Source organism: Sorex araneus, chromosome 1, assembly GCF_027595985.1.
Source record: "Sorex araneus isolate mSorAra2 chromosome 1, mSorAra2.pri, whole genome shotgun sequence".
Classification (NCBI taxonomy): domain Eukaryota; kingdom Metazoa; phylum Chordata; class Mammalia; order Eulipotyphla; family Soricidae; genus Sorex; species Sorex araneus.
In genome coordinates, this window is record NC_073302.1 from 319,924,186 (window position 1) to 319,938,708 (window position 14,523).

General features: G+C 37.0%; 1 protein-coding gene across 1 annotated transcript in view; it reads left to right on the forward strand.

Annotated features, from left to right (window-relative positions):
* KLKB1 (kallikrein B1) overlaps positions 1–11,032 on the forward strand; it is a 28,093-nt gene extending 17,061 nt beyond the window's left edge. The window contains exons 7-15 of the mRNA XM_055147068.1: positions 1,412–1,571; positions 2,293–2,402; positions 2,954–3,116; positions 3,219–3,331; positions 3,490–3,658; positions 6,905–7,080; positions 8,043–8,138; positions 10,103–10,242; positions 10,721–11,032. Coding sequence (XP_055003043.1) covers positions 1,412–1,571; positions 2,293–2,402; positions 2,954–3,116; positions 3,219–3,331; positions 3,490–3,658; positions 6,905–7,080; positions 8,043–8,138; positions 10,103–10,242; positions 10,721–10,891 — 1,298 coding nt within the window. The 3' untranslated portion in view covers positions 10,892–11,032. The remainder of the gene's footprint in view (positions 1–1,411; positions 1,572–2,292; positions 2,403–2,953; positions 3,117–3,218; positions 3,332–3,489; positions 3,659–6,904; positions 7,081–8,042; positions 8,139–10,102; positions 10,243–10,720) is intronic.
* The last annotated feature ends 3,491 nt before the right edge of the window (positions 11,033–14,523 follow it).

Below are 14,523 nucleotides of genomic sequence, written 5' to 3' on the forward strand. Positions count from 1 at the left end.
TTTTTAAAGTAAATAGTATGACCACAAATAAAAATAAAATTACAAATCAAGATCACCGAAAGATAATGAAAGCAGATTTTGTCCTGTTCCACTTTAAATAGACAGACAGAAATTTTGTTAGCTACATAATGTTTTTCTTAATATTCTTTTATTAAAATCCTTTTTATATGTTTAGAAAATAGAATATAAAACCTCTTGTTCTCAAGATTTGAATTCAATGTCAGGGAATAAGAGGATAACATGAATTCATGCTGAGTAACAGAACATTTTACACTAATTGGGGATGGAACTGGAAACATAGGTTAAATAGGTTTATTTCTCTGATATATATATATGTCTTTTATAATGGTGACATAATTTTTCTCTCTTCTAAAAGGCAAACAAGTTTGTGAATATTTTCACAGACTTTGTTTAGTGCTTTACACAATAATTAGTCATCATTTCCTTAGTTACAATGATTGTTGACTTAAAATATTCCCTTATATGGAGGAAATGTAGAACTTTATTTTTCAGAGTTAAAGCTAAGGACTGTCCAGTAGTAGAAGCAAAACAGAGTTCTGTTTAATTGCTTTCCTGCCCATTCCAAACCAAAACAGGCTCAGACTTACAGACAGTTGCAATGGACAAGTGATTCTAAATAGAATTTTTTAAAAACGCATTTATCATTTAAAGTAATAAAGCACTTGTTTTAACTGGCAGATAGCAACTTTCCTGGCAGAACAAGAAACACAGAGCTTGAATGAAGGTATTCAAAAGTAAGTGCAGTTTAGAAGTAAGGAAATCCAAACTAAGAGATGAAAACCCCATCATAAATTTTAAATTTTATTTATTTGTTTACTTTTCGGGGGGGCTAGAGCGATAGCACAGCTGTAGGGTGTTTGCCTTTCACACGCTCGACCTGTGTTTGATTCCTTCGCTCCTCTCGGAGAGCCCGGCAAACTACTGAGAGTATTGTGCCCACTCGGCAGAGCCTGGCAAGCTACCCGTGGCATATTGGATATGCCAAAAACAGTAATAATAAGTCTCACAGTGAGAGACGTTACTGGTGCCCACTTGAACAAATTAATGAGCAACGGGATGACAGTGACAGTGACAGTGGGGGCCACACCCTCTGTACTCAGGGATCATTCCTAACAGTGCTCAGAGGACCATCAGGTGTCAGGATGGGACCCAAGTTGTCTGCAGGCCTCATCTACTGTACACTTTTCCAGTGCCCATTATAATTTTTTTAAGTGGATGTATAGCTCTTATCTTTACAGGCTGTCAAAGCATGAAAATTAAGCTATAAATGGGCAAGAAACTGCAGGAAACTAGACAGTTGACAATGGCTACTTCATTTACTTTCTTTTGAATCAGCAAAATGAGCACTATGTCATCTGCTCAGGAATATCTTCCTTTGGGGAATTTGCAGGTTGCCAAATGGATATCTTCCAACATCAAGCATTTTCAGATATGGAAGTGGCCAGAGTTAGCACACCAGATGCTTTTGTGTGTCGGACGGTTTGCACCTACCATCCCAACTGCCTCTTCTTCACATTCTACACAAATAAATGGAGCACAAAGTCTCAGCGGTGAGTATGGAAATTTCGGCTTCTATTCTGTCATTTCTTCACTGTTTGAGTTTCTTTAAGTTTTGTTCACTTCTCTCAAGATACTTGAAACGTGAGTGCTTTTTATGCCAGGTGCAGATTAGGTAAGAGATTAGCAGGGGTTTTTTTTCTACCTGTCTCCTCAGATGTACTTAAATATGCCATTGAATCAAGAAAACAACAACCATGAAAACAAAGAACCTGATGCCTTTTATACTAATCTTAGTTCTGAATTGGCTCCAACTACAAACCATATAATGACATCATATTCTTTAGCTCAGTGTCTCTTATTCCTGTTTCAGAAACAAGAGGCCTGTTTATCCTGATCAAGGTTCCAGTTCAACCCTCAGATAATCCACCCCGTTTTGTATATACAGATAGAGCTAAGAAAAGGGTATATGGTTATTTAATAGCATCACTAGCATAAATCCCCAGAAATTTTTCTTTTCTATTTTTCCCCTTTTTTTTGGTTTAATTAAAAGGTAGAGCTTTACCATCCTCCTCTTTTCAGGTTTTATTCCCAGGGAGATGTGGCTTGATTTACACGTAATTGCTGTAATTTACTAGAGTCTCCTGTAGTCAACTTTGAAGATAATTTTTCTTAGCAAAATAAAATTTGCAGAGAGCTTTTTTTTTCTACATGTGATTCTTTTGTTTGCCATTAATGTAGTTTTCTTTTTTCTCTTCCTTCATTTTTAAATAGAAATGTTTGTTCCCTTAAGACTTCCAGAAGTGGGACCCCAAGCCCTCCTACTTTTCAGGAAAACACCGTATCTGGATATAGCCTTTTAACCTGCAAAAAAACTTTGCCTGGTAATGTTATTCAGTAAGAATATTACCCCAGAAGGGGCAGCTCGCATAGAGAAGGGAACACCAGGTAAAGTGTGGTTTGAGGACCCGCACGAGATGGGAGATGCACTCTGAAAATAGAATATAGGCCAAACACGATGGCCACATAGTACCTCTGTTGCAAACCACAACACCCAAAAGGAGAGAGAGAGAACAAGGGTGAATGCCCTGCCACAGAGGTGGGGTGGGGCGGGGGGGATGGGGTGAGAGGGTGGGAGGGATACTGGGAACATTGGTGGAGGGGACTGAGCACTGGTGGAGGGATATAGACAAAATGCAAACATGAAAGTTCAAAAGTTTGTAACTGTAACTCATGGTGATTCACTAATAAAAAAATAATAAAATATTTAAAACATTAAAAATGTTAAAAAAAAAGAATATTACCCCGAAAATGTAAAAAAAATTTTGACTCCATAAGTAATGGTGATGAAACAAAATCAGTGTTGCATAAACTTGTAAGAATATGATTTAATTATATGTCTATATGTTTGTATGTGTGTGTATAATTGCTACAGAACCCTGCCATTCGAAAATTTACTCAGGAGTTGATTTTGAAGGGGAAGAATTGAATGTGACCTTCGTTAATGGATCAAATGTTTGCCAAGAAACTTGTACAAAGATGATTCGCTGTCAATTTTTTACTTACTCTTTACTCCCAGAGGACTGTAGAGGAGAGAAGTTAGTGAAAATTTATTTATTTTAAAGACAGTTGGCAAAAAAATGTCACAAATGTGCACCCATCAGTGAAGGTTCAACCTTTATACTGATCATTTTATTCAGGTGTAAGTGTTCCCTACGATTATCTCTCAATGGTTCACCGACAAGAATTACTTCTGGGACAAAAATACGCTCTGGGTACTCTTTAAGGTTATGCAAAAGTGGAGACTTCTCTAGTAAGTAAATTTCACTTTTTCATTCTACTTTAAAGGGTTATCTGTTGTTTTACTAGGTTGTTTAGCCTTCGATGGAATTGCATATTTTGTTTTCCTTTACTGAAGAGGACTGAGTCATCTCCAACCCCAACCATTAACTTGAGCTCTCTCTTTCATAGTCTGCACTACAAAGACAAGTGCACGCATTGTTGGAGGAACTGACTCTTCTTGGGGAGAGTGGCCATGGCAGGTCAGTGTGCAAGTGAAGTTAACAGGGCTAAGTCATGTGTGTGGTGGATCCATCATTGCAAGCCAGTGGATCCTGACAGCTGCCCACTGCTTTGATGAGTAAGTATCAGGAGCAGCTTATCTTGCCTTTTGTCTTGAATCATTATGATATTTCTCAGTCATCCAGGCCAGAAAGATAGTCCAGTGGATAGGGCAAATTCTTTTCACACCTGACTCAGGTTCAAATCCAGCACCACATATAGTCTTCTGAAATCTAAGAAGACTTAGATTTCAAGAGCACAGAGCCAGGAATAAGCCCTGAGCACCACCAAGTATGCCCCCCGAACTAAACAACAATAGCAAAAACCTCAGTCCTTCTTGCCAGTCTATTACCAGTAATTCTTTTCATCAAAAGCATTTTAAAACATGACAAAATACAAATGGTCTCAAATAATCAGTAGGGCTTCATGCTGATCAGCCTGGTCCTTCGGAAAGAGTGGTATGTTTTCAGGACCCAGTGATCCCCAGGAGATGTCATTTCTGCTTTTAGAAACTTTAAACTGGGGAAGAAAGAGACAGTACAGTGGGTAAGGCACGTACTTGTCTTGCATTTGGCCAACCCAGATTAGATCCTCAGCACCCCATAGGGTCCCCCAACCCCTCCAGAGGTGATCCCTGACTGCAGAACCAGGAGTAAGCCCTGAGCACCACCATGTGGGGCCCTCCCAATTTTGTTTTTAAATAGAAAACTTTAAAATGTCCCTCGACCATGTTGCTAACATCGCCACACACCATTCCCCAAATATGTCATTCTTCAAAAGCCTATTTTTCAGGAGGACCATGAAATTATACTTTCATTTCTGATCCACAAACATACAGAAGAGTCAAAAAAAATGAGATAATTTACTTCCTGCCATGAACCAGTCCTCCTGGTCCTTGTTTGGGTATTATTCACATACTGTGTTTGTGCTTTTTTATATTCCACAAATGAACGCAATCATTCTATGTTTATTTCTCTTCCTCTGATTTCACTCAGCATGATACTCTCCATGTCCATCCATCTAAAGGGGAGGAGAAGTGCAGATAGGACAGAGAATGGACCACTATAAAAATGATAGTTGGAAATGATCACTCTGGATACGGAGTGTTGAAAGGAAGAAAGTGATATGCATGATACGCTTTTAATAACAGTATTGCAAACCACTGTGACTAAAAGGAAAATAAGAGGGTGGAGGGAGAGAAGGAAGGACTGAGGGAGGAAGGGAGGGAAGAGAGAAATGTGTCGCCATAGAGACAGGCTCTGGGGACAGGGTAGGGGAGAAGACAGGCAGGAGGGAAACTGGGGACATCAGCGGTGGGAAATGTGCATTGGTGAAGGGATGGGTGTGGGAATATTGTATGACTGAGACTCCATCATGAACAACTTTGTAACTATATCTCATCACGATTTAGTTAAAAAAGAGAAAAATTGAGATCATTTACTCCCATATCTATTTCAATAAAAATAATATAAAAAGAATATTTTCTCTTTGCCAGACAAAGATTTCATATAGTAGAGTTTGCTCTATAGGCTTTGTGGACATAATGGGACATGAGTCATACCTCTGTCACTTATTAAAGGTGCCAGTGACTGTGGTTGGTTTCCACATTTTTCTTGGTTTACTTTTCTGTCTATTTATAACAGTTTATGATTTATGTGCTATTAGAAGAATAATGTAAAATATTGAAATTCGTACCTAGAATATTTTCAAACATATTTTTAATATATATTTGAAAATATTTTGAATATTTTCAAGAATAAGTTATGATCATTACATCTAATAAAATATGTGTAAATGGGGAGAGCTAGAGAAATAGTACAGTGGTTAAAGTACTTTCCAAGGGGTTGAAGAAGGGGTTAGGAATTGGCCTTGAATGCAACTAATCTCAGTTCAATCCCCAGCATCTCATATAGCGCCCCCCAAATGTTGATTTATTATGATTTATTCTTATGCACAGAGTCAGGAGTAAGCCCTGAGCATAGCTGTATATAGCCCAAATACCCTCTGATGTGAAAAAGATATTAATATTCCCTAAATTTAAAAAATTACTCGGAAAAAATATTCTTGTCATCTCTACCTAAAAGAACTGGGTCCAGATTGCTTTGTACCAGTTTCAAACAGGATCAAAGCTACACTGCTGTTCTGTCACAGCGTTGGTGGCACAGCCGGGCAGAACAAGGCCCACAGTTGCCACCACTTAGCCCTCTGCTGCATGTGGCATTGCTAAGGGGAGCTATTGGTCAGAAGGAAAGACCTGATGATAGGAAATAACATGTTGTCATTTTCACTAAATGCACCCCAACTGGGGACTAAGAATTTTCATTCTTTTTTCATCTTCATTGAATATACTTGACATGTAGCATAGGAAAAGCTTAGTAGAGTATCTTATATGATGATTTGACATGTTTATATATACAAAGTGATTAGTACAGTAATATTAACCAATTCATCACCTTTCATAGTTGCAAATGTGTGTGTGGTTGGAACTTTCAAGATAATACTTAGAAATTTTTATATATACACAGAAGTGGACTACCTGAGTCATAGAGTAGTTCTATTTTTAATTATTTGAAAAATCTCCAGGCTATTTTTCATAGTGACTATACCAATTTAAGAATTTTCATTCCTGAAAACTGTGTGAATTTATAAGAAATAAGAATAATGGAAACACTGTGACTTAATTGAAAGTCACTTTGAAATAATGAAGAAAATAGTTTTCTATGAGCACATCTGTCCTACATCACTAAAAGGTAAAATTTTAAAAATCTTTACAAAAGCAATATTTTAGAACATAATTTAGCGGTATTTTGTATATATTCACATTTTAGTAGGTTAATTTAAGTTTTAATAACTGAAATATGTATTCCATACTCTAAAAATACATGTGTGTATATACATGTATATATTGTTTTTAATCCTTTTAGAGGAGCTCATATAAGTTCAATGTCACTTATTGCTAGTTTGAATTTCAAGGATACAATTGCCTTCAGATTTGGTGAACTGAACATGACTGTGATAAACTGCTACACTCAACTCCTCATCATTTCCTATAGAATAAGAAGGAGATATTCTTGCTTCAGTTTACTTATAATAAATGTAAAACAATGACATAAATGTACACTTAGTTTTATATACTTTCGTATATATATTCAGAGATACAGTACTGCTGCTCTTGGTGAGGTGGGAAAATTAGGCAAGAAAAAAATAATTCATATGTAGTACTTTCTTCCCAGTTCTTCTTGAGCAGAAATGCATGAGAGAAAAATAGAACTAATTAAGGCCTGCTTTTATGGTTTCAAAAAAGGTATTTATTTTTTCCTTCTAGGCTTCCCTTATCAAATATTTGGCAAATTTATAGTGGTATTTTAAATCTGTCAGCGATAACAAATGAAACACATTTCTCACCCATAAAGAAGATAATTATTCACCAAAATTATAAAGTATCAGAAGGCAGTCATGATATTGCTTTAATGAAACTTGAGACCCCTTTGAATTTTACTGGTAAGTGGCATATTTAAGGAGAAGTTATACTGTTGATCTGCATTGGTTTAATATATCATATAAATTTGAATTGGAGGTCAGAATCTGGAAATACTGGCTTTATTTTCTTATTGGTGGAGTTGGGGAAAAGGGTACAGAGTGTCTAGGAAATTGAGACCTGTCACTTATCAAAAAAGTCTGCCTAAGCATTAAGAGCGTTGATTAGTTCCTTTAGGTAGGGATAAAACTTCATCTATGTAACTGAAAAAAATATACACATAGGAAATGTCTTTTATTGCCATATGGGAAGCACTGCTTCCTTTAACAAGAATAGCATCAATTTCATTGGTTTGGGATTAGGCATGTTAGGATACCTGAGGACAATGGAACTGTTAATTTTCAGGTATAATTTAATTTAAAAATAATTTAATATACTTATCTCTAGTGTAATCTCAAGACAAGCTGATAGATAAGGAAACTCTGAAAATATAATAGAAGCCCAGCTAGAGTTGTTAGCTTTGAAAATATAATGATCCACAATGGTTGATTGCCCCTTTAATGATCGTTACCTTGGCAACCTTCTCTGCCTTTTTGCACTTCTCATTTTTTCACTTGTTAAACAGGTGTGATAATTACCTCAATAGTTTTTCATAACAACTCACTTGAACAACATAAACAGAGACCATGACACTTACCATATCACACACAGAATAAGACCTAAGAATATTTAAGTGCTCTTGACAGTAAACTTTGATTTTCAATTTTAATTGGGAAACTGTACTGCCAAAAGTTACAGGTAAAAATGACTCTGATGTGAGAAACTTTCTTTAGTTACTGACTTTAGAAGGTAAGCAGAAAACGAAGCAGTTGTTCTGGGTGCTACTTTACAGGAAGAGAATACGGGAAAAAGAACACTTGGAATTTTAAAGTTAATATCCTTAACTTTGTTTTAACCAAACTCTAATCTTAAAACAATCTGTTAGAATTTCAGAAACCAATATGCTTACCTTCCAAAGAAGATGTAAATACAATTTATACCAACTGCTGGGTGACTGGATGGGGTTACACAAAGGAGAGAGGTATGCAATAGCATTTTAAATGTTGCTCTTAAGAGAAGGTATATGTTAAAGATGTGGGATGAGCCAGTTTAGTCTAATTTTGTTTAAAATTACATCACAATTACTTTTTAGTTTATTCTTTCCAATTACCTATTATGTGATTTTTAAGAATATGCATTTTTGCTAGGGTCTAGACAAATTTGAAAGATAAACTCTTAAGCAGCTTACTTCAAAATTTAAAAAATTACTGATTAACTTGGATTGGTCCTATGTAGAGTGAACAAATCCACCACTCAGGTCCACTCTGTCCTCATAGTAATAATGTTCATGTATACTATTACCATTGTTTTCCCTGATAAAAAGGACCAGTGTCTGGCAGACTATTTCTCTTTATATCAGCTTCCTTTTCTTTTTCCCTAGCATGAGTTCTTATGTAATCTTAGGGCATCTATGAACCACATCTCTAGTGATAGTTTTGTTGGTGGTGGTTTTGAGAGACAAAGGGGGTTGGGTGGGCACACCCAGCAGTGCTCAGGGATTGCACCTGGATTTGATACCACTCAGATGCCAGTCCTGGCTCAGAAATGCTCAGGGGAACATATCTCATGCCAGGTATTGAACCCTAGTGAGCAGTGTGCAAGGCAAGTGCCTGCTCTACCTGCTGTACTATCACTCCAGCCCCTTTAAGATGTTTTAAATACTTCAGCAAAATACATGGAAATATAGCAGAAGCCAATAAAATTGCAGTACAGTATCAAAATGCTTTTTAAGGACAAAGCATAACAATGTATATGCTTATTTATTAAATAGCAAGTTGTTATAATAGCTAATAGTTTTTATAATTTTAAAATTATGGTAGCAAAAGTGGAATTTTTAGTTATGTGTTATGCTATAATGTAATATTAAAATATTTGTGATTTCTAAAGATGTCAACCTCATAGGCTGTTAATACTCTTGTTTATTACTTGTGTTCATAATTAAAAGTGGTATTATATTTAAGCTAGAGATTTGTGAGAAAACATTTTTCTCTTATCAAAGATGATAGACCAAAGGAATTATTTCTATGGGTTAGGTTGAAATTTTCTGATTATGAATACATGGGTATTTTAATTGCTCTTAAATATTTTAGGAAACATACATACTATTTTTCCAAAATTATACTAAAATAAGTAATACTTGTACTATTCTTTACATAAAAATATAACTCCCATGATCTTTCCATTTTTACTGATGCAATCATTTATTCAATCAATGAAGCTTTTAAAAATTTTGACTGGTACTTTGAGATAAGAAGAAATTAAGAGAAGCTTAACTAAATAAAGAAATCAAGTAAATATCCAAAGGGCATCTGATCACCAGTGGAAATTAAATTATTTGTAAATAAAATAGTTTCCATGGAAAATGCTAACTTGACTTTACTCAAAGAACAACATGCTCTGTTGCCAGAAGTTTTTGAGTCATAAGTTTTAAAATTATCACTCCTCCTGGTTTATGAAATAAAAACTGAAGGTAAAAACTTCGAGCCTTAAAAAATTAAAAAAAGAACTTCAAGGCTTTTCTCTTGCAGTCAATAAGAGGAAATTCCTGAGAGAATTCTACTGAGATGAAACAGTGCTGAAAGATACAGAAATTAAGTCTTTGGTCAGCATTGGGTGCTGCGTTGTCTGCGATTGCATTAAGGACCAATACTGGATGATAAATAAATAATAGACATATTAGGCATATAAATGAGAGACAAATAGCAAACTTGATCTTTATAGATATATTGATGATAGACATATAGGTGATAGGCACATAGATAATAAATCTAAATAAACAAGATAGCTAAGAAGACAGTGTGTTTGTGTATCACTCAACTTTATTGACTATTTTTTATCCAAATGATCTAAATAAAAAGTTCATCTTTCCCCTTTGCTTTAAGACTTTAGCCTTATTTCCAATATTTATATTTTCTCCTTTGAAGTTCTATATTTGTTACTTTGTAGGTGAAATTCAAAGTATCCTACAAAAGACAACTATTCCTTTGGTAGCAAATGAAGAATGCCAGAAAAGATATAGAGACTACAAAATAACCAAACAGATGATTTGTGCTGGCTATAAAGAAGGGGGAAAAGATGCTTGTAAGGTAATGTATTCAATTATGAACAAAATACATAACAGACTATTAAAAAAATTCACTCAAAAAGAACTTTCCAATAGTGTATCATTATAGTTTAAATATTCAGAGCCAAATGTTTGGTAAATTTCAAAAGCACTCTTTAAGTTGATAACACACGTAGAGTTTACATAGAAATTATATAATTCACAATCTGTGCAAGAGCCTCCTATATTTATGAAAGAACAATTGTGTAGGTCATAATTATTCTAAAACAGAAGAACATTCAATTTATTTGGCATTAGGATGAAGATGTTAACATTTTTACATTGGAATAAACATACTAAATTAAAACGATTTCATTAGACCAAACAGTTCATGAGGCACACGTGCGGGTAGTTGAGAACTCCAAGATACTGGGTTTGTACATCACAATGTGACTACAGAATTTAAAAGTCAGATCTGTCCTAACTTTCTCTGATTTTATTTTCTACTCTTTCTGATACAGGGAGATTCTGGAGGCCCCTTAGTTTGTAAACACAATGGAATATGGCAACTGGTGGGTGTCACCAGTTGGGGGGAAGGCTGTGCCCGCAAGAACCAGCCAGGTGTCTACACCAAAGTTGCTGAGTACTTGGATTGGATTTTAGAGAAAATACAGGACATTGATGAACAGTAGTCTACAAACTTGCAAGCTTGAAGAAACACGCAGAGGAGGGGAAGAGCCCAGTTTGTGGAATAACATTCATGGTTTGGGTTCGATTCACAAAATGAGCCTTGGGCTTCTCAGAAACCTGGAAACTGCCTTCTATGTTGCGTATTTGTTGCAAGGATAACAAAGGAAACACTAGCAAGAAGCTGCTGAGGGCGGGGTTCGGTGTAGCGTTCAGCTCTCAGTGGCAATGCTCACAGGGCAGGTAACAACCGAGTATCTCCACTACCGAGATGAAATAAAGCAGTCACAGAGTATGATTAAAAAGTGTCTCCCTCTGATTTTGTAAAACCAGAACCGAAGAGAGTTTTGATTCCAGCAGTGGGTCTGGAATCAGAGCGCCCCGAGCTCTCGGCTTCCCCTGGAGCTATCTCAGAGATGAACGTGCTCTCTCTCTGCTTCACACTCGCGGGCGTGGGGTTAATGTATTCGCTGCCAACTTCATCTAGAGGGCTGAGCCAGTAAGCCGTGGTGTTATCCGACCACGTAGAAGGGAAGAGACATGTGTAACATTCACTTTTCCACAGGACACACTAGTAATCTGAACTGGGAAGAGGAGAAATACACCCCCTCCATTGTGCGTACTCGACTCCTTAGCAGTCTGCTCTGGTGATGGCTGTGATGAGCCTTTTACAGGGTAGTCCACGGGACAACTGTAGTCCTGTTGGCCTCCCCTTTATGACCCCCTGGACTGTGGCAATGCCCGGATCACCAAGATGAAAAGGGGCACTGCTGAGAATGGCATGTAGCTCAGGGATAGAGCACCCGAAGCATGCACGGAACACCCAGCCTGTAGTACAAGGTAGTTTCCACAAAGGAGTGTGCTTAGCTCCACTGCCCTAGAACAGCGACTGCAAAACAATCCTTGAATGCTACTTTCACTTTTTGCTTCTTTTTACATTTTTAAAAAAATTTTATAAGGTGTTTCACAATATTTGATTACAGTTAATATTCAAACACCAATCCCACCACCATTACACCTTCCCACCACCAAATTTGGGGTGTGTCCACCCCAAGCCTCAACTTTTCATCCCAAAGCACAACAGAAATGATATATTTTGTATTGCCTGTTATGGAAAACCGCTGAAAATGCTACAAAAAAGTATCCATAGAGGAGAAAGTGTGAAGATTGTTCTATTTTGGCAGGGGCCATTAAGATATTCTTTAGAATATCATTAACATGTTGTTAAAGGGCTGAGTGGTGTGAGCTTTCGTATATATATATGTGTATATGTATATATACATACACATATATATCTGAAACTAAGAATATAAATAAATATATAAATAAATATATATATTTATATATATAAATAAATATATATATTTCCCTCTATGATTTGTTGCCTACTATTTGAACCCCATCAAATGTGGTGTGGTACTTATGGAGGATGGGTAGGGAGTGTCTTATGATGTGTCCAGGAATACGTTCATTCGAGTGAGGCTCAGCCTGAGAGTGTGGGGAATGGCCTTGAGTCTAGCAGTGGTTGGGTTCTGGAGGTTTTCAACTGCCCGGGCTGGGTCCCTTAGAGTGGGAAGGGCTCTCACCCACTTCCCTCCGGGAGCCCCCCCCCCTGAGTGAAACAGCCTGACGAGGAGTTCAGTCGCATGGCTATGGCAGGCATCATGTTGCTCCCTTCTGGGAGAAAAAGCTGTGTGATCTGGGTGGTGGCCGATGACGAGATTATCTGGAGCTGTCAAGAGGTGGCTTCTAGGCATGACCCCTGGGCCGCTGGAGGAGCACTTTTTGCTTCTCATCATAAAAACAAAAATTCTCTTTGGATTTCTTTTAGTCAATGAAAAAAACTAATAGTTGGTAAAAGTGAAAATTGGCTTACTACCTTTTCAGTAGCGGGGATACCTGTAAAGCCAGAGTTGGTAAGCCTGAGCTGAGGCCTGCATTAAGAACCTCTGAAATAAAGATACGGCAGCTCTGAGACATCAAGAAGTGGCTATAGTATAGCTTGTATACTTTTTCTGTGCAATGTTGATGATATACAGAAGCCCTGAGAGAAAGCTGACTGTGACTGTAAGAGGGAAGGGGTCTCCATATGTGTGCCCGTGTCTGTGTGCCAACAGAGTTTAGATCCTAGTCAGCCTAACCTCTGATTTACACATAGATCTCTGTAGATTTAATTTCTTGTGGAATTTCATCCAGCAATTTCCAATCTGCATTAGACTTTAAAAAGAGTACTTTGCTAACAATTTTTTTCAAGTAGTTGGCATCTTCATTCTAACCTGCAATAGTGTTAGTTGGAAAACAGTTTAAGAATACATTATGTTTGCAAAGTCTATTCAAAGAGTCTCTTTTCTATGTAGTGAAGACTAGTTGTACACTTTTACTTAAATCAATAAAAATATACTGGAACCCTTATGCTATTTTAAAAGATTTAAAGATTTCACTGACTAGTAAGCCCCGAGTACTGCCAGGTGTGGTCCCAAAGCAGAACAAAACAAGAGGAAGAAAAAACTTAGCATAAATTCATCCTTCTATGTAAGCTTCATAAAAAGCAGTACAGCAATAACATATGCTTCTCTCTCTGTGGGGTGTGTGTGTGTGTGTGTGTGTGTGTGTGTGTGTGTTTTGTTTTTGGCCACACCAGAGGGTGCTCCTCAGGGGTCATTCCTGACTCTGCATTCGGGAATTACTCCTGGTAATTCTGGGGACCATATGGGATGCTGAGAATCAACCCTGGCTTAGACCTGTGCAAGGCAAGTGCCCTACGCACTGTACTATCTCTCTAGCCCCACTTTTCCCTTTCTTGGGACTTCTGTCCATTGCTAATCTTGGGTCATGTAGGCATTCGACCACTAGTGATGAGATACTACATATATTCAAAAACAATTCAGATAACAGAGATATTTTGAAATACGCATGAATTAAGGTGGTCTCTGTCTCCAAACACTGAAATGCTCCAAGTAAACTGACAACATTGTCTAGGTTGAAAGATCACACTCCTATTAGCACACAACCCCTGACACATTGCAACACTCTTTCCTCTGGCTTCTGTAACACTGCAAGATCTCAAATAAGGACAAAGGTACCATTTCACTTCTCCCCTGATCTTCACAGTATTTTTAAGTTGCAACCTCACATATTTATTTCTATTTACTAACTTTAATATTAGTTGGAACATGAATCTTTACTGAAACTTTAAATTAGTTTTCATTAGAATGCATTTATTGTAGGCATACAAGCAGGTTTTAATTTTTATTTCAAGTCTCCAAGGGACAAGATAGAAACCCTTAGCACCTAAGGAAGAATATGAAATCTAGAGAAATAGAACAAGTGGACCAAAGACCCCCTAATAACCTGGTTTACAGCACATGATGCAAATTTATGCTCATCACACACAGCTTAATAAACTAATGAATAGAGTTGGGTAATAAAGGACAGCATCATAATGCCCTTCATAGAAATTTTAGCTTTTATTTAAGGTTGGTGAGATGACAAATATAGAAATTAAATAAGGTTTCACAAGTTTTTCTCTCTTTGATCTGCAACAAGTCCTAGCACTAGTAAGTGCCCATCAGGACAAAAGAAATTGTCCCATTTTCTGTTTGCCTCTATTGCAATAGCTAGGCATATGACATGTTCT